This window comes from Panthera onca, chromosome A1, assembly GCF_046562875.1.
Source record: "Panthera onca isolate mPanOnc1 chromosome A1, mPanOnc1 haplotype 2, whole genome shotgun sequence".
In the NCBI taxonomy this organism is placed as follows: Eukaryota; Metazoa; Chordata; class Mammalia; order Carnivora; family Felidae; genus Panthera; species Panthera onca.
This window is the reverse complement of record NC_138339.1, coordinates 128,317,979-128,333,044: the sequence shown is the minus strand read 5'-3', so window position 1 is coordinate 128,333,044 and position 15,066 is coordinate 128,317,979. Positions and strand designations below refer to the sequence as shown.

At 52.3% G+C, this 15,066-nt stretch overlaps 1 protein-coding gene across 6 annotated transcripts in view; it reads left to right on the top strand.

The window, feature by feature from the left end:
* TCF7 (transcription factor 7) overlaps positions 1-13,011 on the top strand; it is a 32,231-nt gene extending 19,220 nt beyond the window's left edge. The window contains exons 4-12 of one of the 6 annotated variants that reach the window (XM_060636132.3): positions 3,813-3,924; positions 4,768-4,858; positions 6,297-6,389; positions 7,683-7,802; positions 8,408-8,570; positions 8,669-8,776; positions 9,302-9,350; positions 10,146-10,218; positions 11,327-13,011. In XM_060636132.3, the coding sequence (XP_060492115.1) occupies positions 3,813-3,924; positions 4,768-4,858; positions 6,297-6,389; positions 7,683-7,802; positions 8,408-8,570; positions 8,669-8,776; positions 9,302-9,350; positions 10,146-10,218; positions 11,327-11,777 (1,260 nt within the window). In that variant the 3' untranslated portion in view covers positions 11,778-13,011. Of the gene's footprint in view, positions 1-3,812; positions 3,925-4,767; positions 4,859-6,296; positions 6,390-7,682; positions 7,803-8,407; positions 8,571-8,668; positions 8,777-9,301; positions 9,351-10,145; positions 10,219-11,303 lie in introns of all 6 variants that reach the window. The other 5 variants (XM_060636136.2, XM_060636134.3, XM_060636135.2 and 2 more) reach the window with 5 other exon arrangements.
* Positions 13,012-15,066: the final 2,055 nt, after the last annotated feature.

Genomic DNA, 15,066 nt, shown 5'->3' with positions numbered 1-15,066 from the left:
TGGTTGCCTATCAGGATAAATTGGTCCCAGAGGCTTCCAGGAAGCTTCCTAGGCCTTCGGCTGCTGCTCTCCAAAATTCTAACATAGTTTTTGCATCTGTGATCAGTGAGGTAATCAGGGCTGATTTTCTCATCGCTTTTCAAGGGGCATAACGACCCAGGATTCTGTAGTGAAGAAGTTGATGTAAAGGTCAGGGAGCCTTAGAGCTAGGCTTCCCAGCCCACTTCATTGTGGCTCACTTAAAAATTATCACTAGACTGGGGTGCCTGGGTGGCTCCGTTGAGCATCCGACTCTTGGTTTGGGCTCAGGTCATGATCCCGGGGTCGTTGGATTGAGCCCCACATCAGGCTCCATGCTGAGCCTAGAGCTTGCTTAAGATTAATTCATTCTCGTTCTGTCTCTCCCTCCCTGCCTCCCTTCCTCTCTCACCCTCCCCCTCTCTGTCACCCTCCCTCCCTTCTCTCCCACCCCGCCCCTCTCCCCCCACTTGCATGTGCATGTGTTCTCTAATAAAAAAATTAAAAATACGTATCCTTACACTAACTGGAGAAGGAGGCTGGAGGCTGGAGGCTGAAGCACACATGGGAAATGCTGGGCATAGTGAGCAGGGAAGAGAGGGAGGCATTCAGGTTAGGGAGAGAGTGGGCCTCACCACACACAGTTTTGTAGGTCATCTAAGGCTGTTTCTGGCTCTGGGCAGGGGAATGGTGTGATCTGAGGCACGGGTTTGCTGGATGGAAGAATGGCGAAGGGCAAGAGGCTACTGGAGTTGTCTGAGTGGGAAGCGACTGGGGCTTGGACTGAGTTGGGGATAGGAAGAAGTGGTGGGCTCTCAATTATCTTGAAAGTAGAGCCATTAGGATTGCCTGACAAATTGTGGAGACGTGTGTGAGAGAAGAGAGTCCAGGATTACTCCAAGATGTCTGAGCATCTGGAAGGAGAGCATTGCCAGTAACTGGGGAAGACGGAGAGGAGCATTTGGTGCAGCACACCAGAGGCTCTGCTTTGGCCATAATGGGTTTGGGCAGCATTTCTGACTTTTGGGTAGACTTGGTGAGTATGCATTCGGGGAGGGGTGTTCCCTAGGGGAAGTAGGGGCTGAGATAGAAATGTCAGTAATCAGATGAGGACATTTAAAGCTACCACTCTGGATGAGAACACTCTGGAAAGGATGGTACATGGAAAGCCAAGGGCCCATCTTGGGTGGGGTCAGGAAGAAGATGAGGAGCCAGAAATTAGCCCAAGAAAGAATGGCCTCTGAGCTTGGAAGAAAATAGGTCAGTGTGGCATTCTGGAAGCCAAGCAAAGGAAGTCTTTCAAGGAGGAGGGAGAAATCGGTTGTGTCCAGTGCTGCTGAGAGGTCAGGTAGGAGGAAGACTGAGAACTGACCATTGAGTTCAGCAGCGTGGCAGTCACTGGGGACCTTGACAAGCGCCATTTGGTGAAGTGATGGGGTAGGGGATTGGCTAGGCTGACAGGAGCACAAGACTAAGAACAGGAAGCCGAGGATGGCGATGGCTCTCCTGAGGTTTGCAACAAAAGGCAGCAAGACATGAGGTGGTGGCTGAGGAAGATGAAGATTTACAGATGGGAGAAATGGCAGCCTGTTGGTACCCTAGTGGGAATGAGCCTGGGCTTGCAAAGTGCTTGGCACAGTACCTCACAGGTTGCAGGCAGTCAACACGTGAAGGATTCCACAGGTGTCCACATACCCCACAGCCTTTCGAACCCACTCTTGCCAGCCCGAGGATCCTACTTTCTACCTTCCATTCCTACACATACTCTGACTCTGACTCTGCGGTCACTTCTGGGGATAAAGAAGGCCAGAGTGTGGCATGAGCCTCTCAGCTTGCTCAGGAAACCTTAGAACAGGAGCAGTAAAGTCCCAGTACCCAGGGCCTGGAGACACCATGGCCTCCCCGGGTGATGTTGCCAAGTAGGCTACCAGGTGGGTCTTCCGTCCCCAGGCAAATCCCCTCCGGTGGATTCAGACCAAAACCGTCTGGCCCATGTGAGGCTAGCACCACAGGGCCAGGGAAGGACTGTGAGTAGCATTTCTTTGTGCAGGTAAGGGGCTTCCTGAACGTCCCTTCCTCATGACTCTACACCTGGGTAATAGAGCTCTTGGGTATCCTGTGGCTTTACTCTTACAACAACCCTATGATCATCTCCATTTGACAAGAAAACAGATGCTCCGGTATTACAGTAAGTTCTTAAAGGCCACACACGTTAGAACCAGGATCTAAACGTGGTCAGCTGACTCCTCCTCAGGCTCACAGTGGGGACTCCTTCCTAGGCTGCCCCAGGAAGCCAAGAGAAGGCTCCAGGGAGAGGTGCTCAGGAAGGGGTTGTGGTGCCACACATCCATGCCCACCACAAAGCTGCCACTGCTTTTGGGACACCAACCCCTGTCTGAGGACAGAAGGTCCTGGTATGTAAGGTTCTCAGTGGGCAGATGAACGAGCTCGGGATTGAACAGGTGGGCGGTGTTGGTAACTTCCCCAAGCCCTGCCGGGAGGGATGCTGCAGCTTGGAACCCAGCCTCAAGCTCCCCTGGAGGCAGGAATGTGGGGAAGAGGGCAGCCAGGGCAGTTGCCAGGAAGTGTGGGAGCCTGTATCCCCCTGAAGCCTCACACCTTGGCTGAGTCACAATTCATACCTGGCCTTTTCTCACCTCACCCTGGACCACAGACTGCCAAACCCAAGGGACCTGTGCCTCACCATAAGCTACCCTAAGCTTCCCCAAACCTAGTGATGCAGGGAGCGTGAACCCCATCCATTACACAAGAGAGGAAACTGAAGCCCAGAGATGTTAAGGAGTCTGGCTAAATTCACCCACAGGATGGGAAGGAGCCCAGGCCACAACCTCTCATGGCTGTCGTGCTCCAAAGCTGTCCCGTTTCTTCTGTGCCAGGAGTCAAGACACTTATCTGTGCTCCTAGCCAGCAGAATCCCCCCAGGTGAACTTTTCCAAGTGGAAGCTGAGCCTCAATTGTAGATGATGTTTCCAGGGTCCTGGACTGTGCAGATGTGCACTGGGGATGTGCAGAGCTGTGCTTTGGCCCCAAGCAGCACCTCCCTGTGGCTGGGTCATACGGGGAGCCCCCTTCCCAGCATGAGTCATCTCCTGACAGATCCATGTGACTAGTGAGAAAAGTAAGAGTCCTGTATTGCTGAGGAGACAGGAAGTGTGGGGGCTGGGTGGGTCGGCCCTGGAGGAAGCCTGGCCCCACCTGACCCACCTGCTCTGAGTTAGAGTGCTAATGGGAACCTTCCTTGTGCCCACAAATCCTGTTAAGCTTGAGGTGGAACAGAGGGTCAGACTTAGGACCCCCAAGTCTGGGGGTGGAGAAGTAGGAAAAAGAACTCCAGGCTGTCTTGGGGTAAGCCAGGTCTTCAGACCATTACCTGGTGTCTGGGGCTGGAGGGTATGAGAAGCGCCCCCATACAAGCCACAGGGCCTCAGAGAAATGGTGGCGGGGTGGGGGGTGGTCTCAGACCTAGAGGCAGGAAATTTCCTGGACAGGAGAGGTGCACCTCCTGGAACTGAGTATACAGAAACCAAGAGACTCTGTAGGTGATGGGATTGCTTGAGCAAAGTCTGGGGGGCTGTGGGCAGGGCCACTAGACATAGGATGTCTTGAGTGGTGCCCCTTCCCCTGAGGCCTGTGGTTTTAACCACCCCCACTTTCCTTTGACATTTGGGCTACCCACACAGCTAAAAGGGGCTCTGTTTATATGTATGCCCCCAGCCCTGTGCCTTCCTCCTTCGGGTCTCCCCACATTCACACCCTCCCTCCTCATTTTTCAGCACAACAAGGCCAGTCAGCCAGCCCACAGCGTCCCACAGCTCTCTCCTCTCTATGAACATTTCAGCAGCCCACACCCTACACCTGCACCAGCCGACATCAGCCAGAAGCAAGGTATGGATCTGGGAAGGGGAGGGGCCTGCCGGTCCCAGAGCCTAGGGGCCAAGTCCTAGGCTTCTGGGTCCAGGGGGGTTAGCCCCTTTTTAACAACTGGAAAGCCTGGGGCTGGGCAAACTCAAAACCCCAAGAAAAATGCCAGAAAGATGGCCTGGGAGCCTGAGAGCAGGTGGTACTAGGTCAAACTTGGAAGGTTTCGGGTTGAGGTAGGAGCCCACATCCTGAATGACCTCCCAGTGCCAGTATATGGGAGCAGGAATCTGTGTAAAACTGAAGACTGTAAAACCTGTATCCTTCCCTCCCTGCCCACCCCCCCCCTCAATGAGAAAATGGAAAGTGGTGGTTGTGATGGCTGATTCACCTCAGCCTCAGGGAAAGTCATTCTGAAATCAGCCATTGTCGGCTGTGGGAAACCTGCTGACTCAACTCTGGGGAGCCAAAGGGGGCGAGTGGAACCCTGGCTGTCCAGGCCAGGGGGCCTGCCTCCTGCCCAGAAAGCCAGGCCAGAGCCCCCAGCTTAGAGGCCCCAGCTGAAGACCAGCAGCGGGCAGGGGCATGATGAGGCCCAGCCATCCCACTCCTGAGTGACTCCAGCTCTCCCACTCTCCCACTGGCAGCCTGTATCCTTAGGCTAGTCACCCTGCCACTCTGCCCTTGCTTCCCTAGCCTATAAACGGGGAACCATTATCACACTGGAACAGTCCTCAACAAACCAGTATGTCTGGTCCTCTAGCTAATGGGAGGTGGGAGAGGCCCCACAGGAAGGCCTAGGAGGCAGTAACTAGCAGAAGTGGCTTCCAGGTCAGGATAGATCATTTACTCGGCCCCTCTCCACTGTAGGAGTTCACAGGCCTCTGCAGACCCCTGACCTCTCTGGCTTCTACTCTCTGACCTCAGGCAGCATGGGACAGCTTCCCCACACTGTGAGCTGGTGAGTGTGAACCCAGTGGGAAGAGGGCACCTTGCGCTGGGGAAACCCGTACCTGCCGTTTCCTTTTCCTTCTCCATCCTTCTCACAGCACCCCGCTGCCAGGTCTTGCGTCTGTACCAGGAGCTGCCCGGCAGCTCTGTTCATTGCCCATGTAGCCCAGCACGCTGCCCTTGGCTCCTGGTCGAGACCTCCTGCATTCAACATCTGCCTCAATGTCTGAGAGACTTGGTAGGGGTGGGGAGCACCAAGCCACTCAGGGTTAGGAGAGTATGTAAGGAAGAAAAGGCAGGCCCACCTGAGCAGGGAGGGGCATTATGAATGGTCCCAAGAGGCTGTTGCCTCTCAGCCACCTGGTGGGCAGGGGGGATACAACACTCATCCCAGTGCCTACTGGGGACTGGTCCCTTGGCTGAGCTTCCTGAGGAACAGTGTTCTTTGCCCCCTCTGGTGCCTGCCTGATTCCAAGCCCCTGGCCGGCTCCTTGAAAAGCTTGCTTAGAGGGTCAGTGATGGCTGGGCCAGCAAAAGCCAGCCTGAACCTCGAGTCAGTAGACCTAGGTGTGGGCCAGAGGGCTGGTCTGGAGCTGGAGCCAGGTCTTGGCGGGCTGGTTGGTCCTTTGCTCATCAACCACAGTGTGTTCTGGATGCGCCTCTAGCCTCTCCAGGGTGGGGCAGCACCCCACAGCAGGAAATCTTGGTTTCCCGGGAAGGTAGGGAAGCCCAGAGGTCCAACCTGAGGCCCACCTGCCCTTTTCCACTTGCTCTTTATCCATATTCAGCTCACTCTTCTATTCCCAGATTCTCCTTGGACAGTGCTCCATCCTCAGTACCAGTCAGGAGTATACCCACAGATACTCCCAGGATTGGGGTTTGCCAATCCTTGGGTGTACTACCCAGGTCAGGGACCCAACAATTACAGGGCAGTATTAGCAGTGCTTTTATTGGGGACTGTAAGAGCCCAGAGGGGTGCCTCATCCAGCCTGGGATTTCCAGGGCTTTTAGGAAAAAAAGTCATTTAGCCAAGCAAGAGCTGAACAAAGACCAGGAGTTGAAAGGGAACAAAGCGGGCAGAACAGTCAGTGTCAACAGTGACTGCAAAAGCCCTAGGACAGGTATCAATGCTGTGCTGATGAGGAAATTTTAGGAAGTAAGGCTGGAGGTGAGCTGGAGGTAGGGGAGGTGGGGGGGTGGGGGGGTGTCTACTGAGCTGGGTCCCAGGAGAATACTGCCATTTCTGCCCTTTAAGCACCAGTACAAGTCTGTAGAGGGAAGTACGGGCAGCACAGGTTGCCCTCTAGTGGCAGATGCTTCATATACATGCTGGAGGAGTCCTAGTGGAGGCCAAATTGCCATACCCTATGGGTCAAGCAAGGTGGGGAAGTCTTTCCCTACATCTGGCCAGTAGCCAGACTGCTAACAGCTGTCTCTCCCAACCACAGGCCCAGCCCTCCTCTCTACCCCCTGTCCCCTTCCTGCGGATATAGACAGCACTTCCCTGCCCCCACTGCAGCCCCTGGCGCCCCCTACCCCAGGTGAGTCCTATACCTTGCAGCCAGGCTCCTGCTTCCTGTTGCCCAGGCTTCAGAGCCCACATGAGGCCGTGCCCAGGCCCGTGTTTGCCCTGTGCTAGTTGTCTGTCCATCCGTCCGTCTGTCATTCTGCAGCCCCCTGCTGCCCTGTGCCTGAGAATGAAGCCGGTGGGAGAGCCAGAGGCCTCAGCCCAGGTCAGACCATGCAGCCGAGCACCCTAGAGCAGCCAGGGCCAGTGAGTGCACACCCGTGCTTGTGCTCCTGCCTCTGCACACGTGAATCAGCCCATGTGCAGGTGTGTGTGCACTCACCTGTGTTGTGCATCCCTGCTGAAGGGCGGGACAAGCCAACTCTCCTGGGCATTCCGTGAGCTCTGCCCAAGCTGAGGCATCACCTTTTACATGGGTCTGTGACAGTAGGCCCTTGGGGACTGCCTGCTCAGAGAAAGGAGCAAGGGCAGGGTGGTTTCCACAGAACAACAAAAAAGTGAAGTAAAAGGTATGTGTGTATACGTTTGTGTCCCTTCACTTTGCACACTCCCTCAGTAACAGACTCAGACCTGGTGTGGAATAAGGAACTCAGCAGACAGTTCCAGCCCTATTGGAATTTACAGCCCAGGGTGGGAGGTATGGACCTAGCACTGACAGCTGAATGGGCTATCTGGGAGACGGGAAAACCCTAACCAGACCCCAGCCAGGGCAGGGACACAGATTGGAAGAACTTCATGACATCTGAGCACAGGGGACAAAGGGAACAGCACTAGTTGGGGATGGCTAGGAATGGAAAGTGATGGAAAACAGGGGAAAAGATGGAGCTAAGAAGTGTCAGCAGAGATGTTCATTCAAGGCAGGGCAGGTCCTTCGGAGGAGCCTGGGTTTTATTCTGTGAGCAACGGGGGGAGTTTCAGCAGGAGGGGCCAAGAGCACTCAAGTGTTTAAAAGGTCACTCTGGGAGTTGTGTGGAGGCCTGCAGGGCTCAAGCAGGAGAGTAAGGAAGCTCACGGGGTAGCTACAGGTTCAGGAGGTTGAGCTGGTGAAAGCACAAGGTAAGGGAACAGATTCAAAGCTATTTAGGACTTAGTAACCACCTGAATGACATGTATACAGATTTCTGCGGTGTCTGTAACATTCTGGAAGCAGGTGTTTGTGTTGGTGTGTATCTGTGTACTCGTGTGCCAGCCACTGGAGGTGGGGTGTCTGTTCATCTGTCATCGTGTACTGTGCAGGCGGCTCCGTGTGTCCAAAGCTCTGGACTCTACATTCCTGGCTCAATTTTAACTCTCCTTCTGCCTTTAGGTTCACCCACCCATCCCTGATGCTAGGCTCCGGTGTGCCTGGTCACCCTGCAGCCATCCCCCACCCGGCTATCGTACCTCCCTCAGGCAAGCAGGAGCTGCAGCCATATGACCGTAGCCTGTGAGTGAAAAGGCCCACAGTGTGGAAGAGGGAGGGGAACACGCGAGCAGATCTCAGGCTCCCATCTGTTGATCTGCCAGGGAAAACATTCCTCCTGCCAGGCTCCATGCCTGCTGCCTAGAAACTCCAGGGACTGCCAGAGAGGCCCTCTGGTCAAGCCATCTTGTTCTTGCCACTGACCAGAATTTTATTTTGTTTCAGTTTATTTATTTAAACATCTCTACACCCATTGTGGGGCTTGAACTCACAACCCTGAGATCGAGAGTCACACACTCGTCCGACTGAGCCAACCGGGTGCCCCTGACCAGTGTTTTTTGATCCTTAGAAGCAGGAGGGAATGGATGGGGTGTGGAACAAAGATTTAGTTTGAGCCAACAGGGGAGGGGTTGTGAAGTCCTTAAACAGGTTTTTCTCACTTAGGTGCAGTATTTCTGTAAGGAAGTTACTTAGTTTTGATCACCCATTTTGGAGTAACTAACAAAGATACCATTTACAAAACCCTAGTTTCTATGCACTGGCACACACATTGGACACATGCTAGAAGAAGGTAGTAGCTTTAGCTGGATACTGGGGGCTCCTGTGTGATCTGGACTTGTGCCTCTCAGGAAGACACAGGCAGAATCCAAGGCAGAGAAAGAGGCCAAGAAGCCAACCATCAAGAAGCCACTCAACGCCTTCATGCTGTACATGAAGGAGATGAGAGCCAAGGTCATTGCAGAGTGTACACTCAAGGAGAGTGCTGCCATCAACCAGATCCTGGGCCGCAGGGTGAGGCCACGGGCAGGTGGGCTGGCAGGGTTGTCCCCTGGTGCTGCCTGTTGACTCCCTGATGCACCACCATCTCTACCCCTCCTTTCCCGCTGCAGTGGCACGCGCTGTCTCGGGAAGAGCAGGCCAAGTATTATGAGCTGGCCCGAAAAGAGAGGCAGCTGCACATGCAGCTCTATCCAGGCTGGTCGGCGCGGGACAACTATGTGAGTGTCCGATGACAGACAGGGATGGGTAGGGGAACCTTCAAGGTGCCATGCCCCGGGCCACAGTCTCAACGGGGAAAGGCAGACCACTGTCCTGAAAGCACAGATACAGAGGGCAGGTACAGTATAGGGCTCAAGGCCTCACCTGGCCAGCTCCAAAGCCAGCTAAACAAGGGAAGCTGCCCTAAAAGGCAGGCCCATGCCCTCTTTTCCACCTAGGACATACTCCCCCTCAGGGCTGTTGCGCAGCATTTGGCCACAAAGGCAGGAGGGGCGTATGGGGCCCTGTAAGTCTTCTCCATTCAAAATGGAGACCAGCATGGGAGAGGGAGGAGTCGTCTCTAACTCCCATGGTACCCTGGTAAAAATTGCAGTCAAATACTAGGCCTTCCATGTAGAAGGGATCATGTACCCAGAATCTCAGCAACAGGCAAGTAAGGCTGCAGGTCTTCCAACCACTCACTCAATGGAGTTATAAAGGGACCACCTTCCAGATCCAAGCATCCCTCCCTTTATTCCCTGCAGGGGAAGAAAAAGAGGCGGTCACGAGAAAAGCACCAGGAGTCCAACACAGGTGAGGCTTTCCCTCAGCAGTGCACACTCCCCTCCAGGCCCACATTTCATGAGCACCCTGCTCTGGCCCAGAGGGAGGGACAGAGTACTGAGCCACATACCTTCAAAGGCCTGGGCCCTTTGGAAACAAGGCCAACTTCTCGTAAGTCAAATACCCTTGTGAAGAATAGCTGTACCGAGTTCTTTGACCAGAGTTAACACTGGTGTACTGCCTTGCCACACGTCTCCTACCTTTGCTAGCGCTGCTAGGAGAAATGGACTCTACGATTCTGCCACAATGGGCAGCAGTCTGTATGGGTGGAGGTGCAGCCATGTCTAGGTCCAGAAGTCACACAGCTTTAGTTTCCATCTGAAAATGTGTGTAGACTAGGTTTAAGCTACAGCAGGAGGGGGATGTGGGTCAGGCAGATTGCGCAGGGAGTTGGGGGAGGGGGGCAGTGAGGCAGAAGAGGCTGGATCACCGTGGGCCTCCCTGGGCTCCTCTCCCACTGCTCCTGTGCTGCAACCTGAGAGGAGCCAACATGATAGGATCCCCTCCTTCCCCCACCTCCACCATTCTTCCCACTGCCTCTACCGCCTAGCTAGGTGTCCACCTTTCCTGATACCTTGGCTCTGGGTCTCGGGGCTCCCACCGGGGCTGGCTGTGCCATGGCAAGGCCCTGTGCCCATGGGACCTATGGGGTATCTGTGACTGGCTGACACTGATGTTACCTCTTCTTTCTGGGCCCTGCTCTGCCCTGCTGCCTGCCTGCTCGCCCTCTGCCCTGCTCTGCCCCTCTGGCATGGCTGTGAGCAGACCCTGGCTCGCCTAAGAAATGCCGTGCTCGCTTTGGCCTCAACCAGCAGACGGATTGGTGTGGTCCGTGCAGGTGGGTTTGTCCCCACCACCATCCTCCCTTTGCTTCAAGCTGCTTCCCCGATTCTGCACATGTTCTGCTAGGCCTGTAGCCCTCATTTGGTACCCCATCCCATCGCATACCACACACTGGGGAGCACCTGCCCTCCGGAGGATGAGGTGGAGAGACAGATTCAAGAAGGTAGTTCTGGTGCCTAGTGCCTGGAGTCCTCTGTTAATGATGGTCTGACGCTAAGCTTAGCATATCCACAGCAGGCCTTATCATCCACCTCATTCAGGTGACCTAAGCCCCTGCTACCAGGCCTAGAACTCACCATGGTCCACCAGTTCCCTCACTTCTTCAAATTGGGATTCCTGCTTGTATTATCCGGAACGCTTAAATCTAAGAAAATCAAGGTGACTATAGTAGAGAACCACCTGGCTTGTACTGAGACCAAAGGATGGGAGAGGCAGGGAGACAGGAACAGGGGTACACCTGGGCTGTCCTATCAAAAGGGCCATACCAGGCTCTGGGGCACTAAATGTGTGTTTTGCCATACAACAGAGAAATGCCTGTGTGAAAAGAAGGTATGCTTACCACATGGCAAAAGTTTGCCTGGTTGAGGCCATGCCTGGTAGTTCCTCATGGACTCTAAGAAATATTGTCCAGTCCCTCAAAGTGCCTACATGCTCCTCTCCAAGGGCAAAAAGGAATTTGGGGAGTATGTGTGTATATGTACACACGTCGGGAGGCTATTTGTGTTGCTCTGCCTGAGCACCACTATGAGCACTGCAGTCCTTTGCCTTAATGCAGATATGAGCCCCACAAACACGTGAAGCAGGGGCTCAAAGGCCCAAACTAGGAGATGGCTCCCCTGGAAAACAGGAGGGAGCCCACAGGGCTAGCCTACAGAAGGTTCCTGCGCCACCTTGTGGCTGCGCTGGGAACTGCACCTGTTCCAGGTTTGGGCCAGGCCCAGCAGAATCACAGTGCTACTAGGTGTGAAGGCACAGGCACATCACCCAAGTCCTGGGGAGAGGGGACAAGAGGTCAGGCCTGTGCAAAGACAGCATTTTCTGGTTGTGGTGTATGACTATGAATTCACCCTCTGTTTACAGATAACTCTCTTCACTATTCCTAGGAGGAAAAAGAAATGCATTCGGTACTTACCCGGAGAAGGCCGCTGCCCCAGCCCAGTTCCTTCCGATGACAGTGCTCTAGGCTGCCCCGGGTCCCCAGCCCCCCAGGACTCGCCCTCATACCTCCTGCTACCCCACTTTCCCACAGAACTGCTTGCTAGCCCTGCGGAGCCGGCGCCTACATCACCAGGTCTCTCGGCTGCTCTCAGCCTCCCAGCCCCCTGGACCCCAACAGGCCCCCCACAGCGTCCTGCAGAGTACACAGCTGCAACGACAGGAATCTCAGAGACAGGCAGCCTAGCATGTACAGGACACGTGGCCGCCACCAGGGGCTCATCCTCTGAGAGGAAGCGACAGAGCCCCAAAGCACGTGGGAACTGGCCAGAGGCCCTGTTACCTCCCTCTCAGGGACCGGGCCCAGGAGACTTCCGAGGCTGCACAACTTCTGCCTGAACCCCGGGGCCATCAGTTCAAACTACGCCAAATGGTGGGAATCAGATCTGCATTGTGTCATCTAATTAAGGGCATCCCTTGTGCCTACAGCAGCCTGCATCTGTTCCTTTTACCCTCTATCTTGCTGCCCAGATGCCCCTGCCTCCCTTGCTTTTCTACTATAGGTCACAGATAGGCTGGACTAAGCCCAGCTGCTTTCCCCACCCTACACCTCCTTGGTCCCATCACTGCCACGCCCTCCCCATACCACACACTTCAAGGACCAAGAATGAGCTGGTTTACAAAACCACATGTGAGCATGGTCACAACCACATGCTCAAGACAATAATGCTTCTCTTAACCTGGAGAAGCCCTGTTGACAGAAAAGGAGTTATTCATAAACTGGACCAGAGTAAGCCTTTTGTCCTCAAGAGCTTACAAGACTAGGAGGAAATGGAACAGGTTAAGTTTAGGCCTATTACCACAGGCAGTAGGAATAACCTGACACTACCTTATCAGGCAAGTATGGGCAGTGAGAGGTATCTGGCTCTAGTTCGTATTACTTGGATATGTTTCCAAGAGCAACTCAACCTCCCAAGAAGCTCAGATACCAAGGTCCCATGCCTGTTACTAGTGACTGAACTCAAAAGAAATTATGGCCCCAAATCCAGCATGCATCCCTCCCTTACACCAAGAGCCTCTGTCACAGTTCTAGCTCCTGCTTGTCCAGGTCAGTCTAGCCAGCTCTTGGGCAGTTTTAAGAGGGCAAACCAAACCTCATGACCCCCAATGCTCACCTTACAGCACTGAAATAGCTTCAGCTTCACTTTCCCAAAGGGGCTGCAGGAAGGAGGACCATCAGCATCCAAGCAAGGAGCCCAGAGAACCTCTAGTGGTGGTCAGTGGGTTTTCACCACCACCTAGTTTAACCCATTTCTGAGCCAAGCTTCAAGCCTGAGCCTTAAAAAACAAACTTTTAATTTAACTTTTTTGTCTCCTCCTCACTGTATATAGCCTGAACCCAAAGAAAAAGGGCTGTTCCTATACCCACACACCCCTCAACAAAAGCCTTCATAGTTCCTACTTTAGCCACTGGCTTCTCAGAATCCAAAGATCATATATTCTAGTATAGTGTTGCAAGAAGTCTTGAGAAAAAGAAAAGGACTATTGTAGTGTTCAAAATATTTTTGTATTGTTAATGCATCATCATACAAAAACTTTTTTTAACATGAGAATAAAGATACTTTTTACTGGGTTTCTTTTTCAAAGTTGACCCTGAGGAATATGCTGTTTCAGTAACAGAGCATACAGACTACTTTTCTTCCCCACAGCCATAAAACTTGGGGTTTATTCTCTATTATGCTACACACATTCTAAAGACTTTCAGTCCACCTCACCTCCCTGCTGCAACCCCAAGAGCTAAGCTCATTCTAGGTGTAAACTAATCCAAGCCTTGGTCCTAACTCCCCAATCCTCGGACCTCACAAGTGATGCAGGTGCAGGCTAGCCTGCACAAGAGATTGCGCTGGAAACTGCCACCACGGACCCACATGACCACCAGGCTCCATCTTCCCCTCCATTTTCCTTCCACACAAAGACTGAACACAAGTATACATCCTATTTCAAGGAAAACCAGAACAGGAGTCTTCTATAATTTGGGATCAGAAATTTCAAAAGGGCATTTTAACAGCACCCTTTCTTCCCCAAAACTATTAAGGTGCTTGAGATATCTTGGTATTTTTATACAAAGCCTCTCCAGTTTGCTAAATCTACAGACTTTTATACAGCAGTTTCCATCATGTTTAAGAATACAGCTAACTCCTAAAACCCAATATGAATGTAAAAGGTGTCATAAAGCCACCTCAATAGGTCAATCAACTGTTAGATACAAATGCTGGACAAGAACATCACAACAGCCAGCCACTGGGCCACGATCATGCATTGTACTTTTCACTGAGTTCTATTTTTGGGATTTTATGTTTGAAAATATTTATAAATAAAGTAATCTTCCAGAGTAGTGTCTATTTAAAGTAGGCCACTGGAAGCTGTAATCCCAGATGGGCTTTTTTCTCCAAAGAGTTAGAAGAAACCATTCTCTCGACATCTGTCCCATTTAAAGAATTCCACTCTGGCTAATGGCCTAGTTGTTTCAAAAACTACATTTTAAGGCTTATGCAAGACTGGGTTGCTGCATCTGATTTGGTGTCTTATTTAGAGCACACTGGGTACAGGAACAATGCACCCTTTGTGTATGTGAGGGTGAAGAGGGGAGGCATTGGCAACTTTGTTACAATCAAACCAGCGTTTTAAAAGAAGTGATTTCAAAGAGGAAACAAATCCTCCCAGATCACACCAGCAAATTCCTGAGGCCACAGGTGACTTGAGAGTGAAGCCCTAAATTCAACTTCAAATAGCATACCAGTTCCATCTCACTGCGAGCCAAGAACTAGTCATTTTTAAGACCTCAGACAAGATACCTCAACCTCCCTTACACATTTCCCAGAAAACAAGCAAGCGGGCTTGGCATACAGATCTTGACCCTTCCCATGTTTCAGCTGCCCCTCCTGTGCTCATAATACGGTGAAGGCTCAGCTCAGCAAGCTGGCAAGACCTGCCCAAGTCTCTCAGTTTGAACATGTTTCCCCTTTTTATAGAGAAAGCCCTGTGGCCATACTCTTCTAGCTGTGTGTTTTGAATGTCCCCAAAGCACTACTGCCCTGCTCTATGCAGTGTACAGGAAGTCTGGCTAGGAAAGCCACAAGTGCCGGGCAGCAGACTGATTCTGTGCATTATTCCAAAGAAGAAATAAAATTGGTTCCTGCATGCATTTCTAGGAAAAAAAAAAAAAAAAAAAAAAGCATAGAAAGGGCAAAGGTAACAAAGACCTGCCAGGTCTATATATCAAGGAAGATTTGAGACCAAAAACTAATTCCTTAATAAAAAAAGCTGACTGGCTTTTGTTTCAAGTTAGAAAGGCTACTTTATCAGGACTTTCTCAGGTCTACTCAGAGCTTACCACCCAAGGAGACCCTGGTTCCCAGGAACTCCCCCAGATCTCTAACTCAGGCTCTTGGGCTCTCTACTGGCCCAGGGCAGCTAATGGACCTTCACTGGTCTACCTGTACACAATGGGCAGGAGGGGTCTGAGAGGAGCCCTAACTGATGTAATTAAGACAGTGGAGAGACGTTAGAAGGGGATATTCCCATAGTCAGTTTGCTAGAATAAAAGCCTAGCTCAAGGCAGGACAGATTATGAAATTAACGCTAGTGTAGGCACAGAAGTAACTGGAAAAAGCAAATTCTGTGCTAG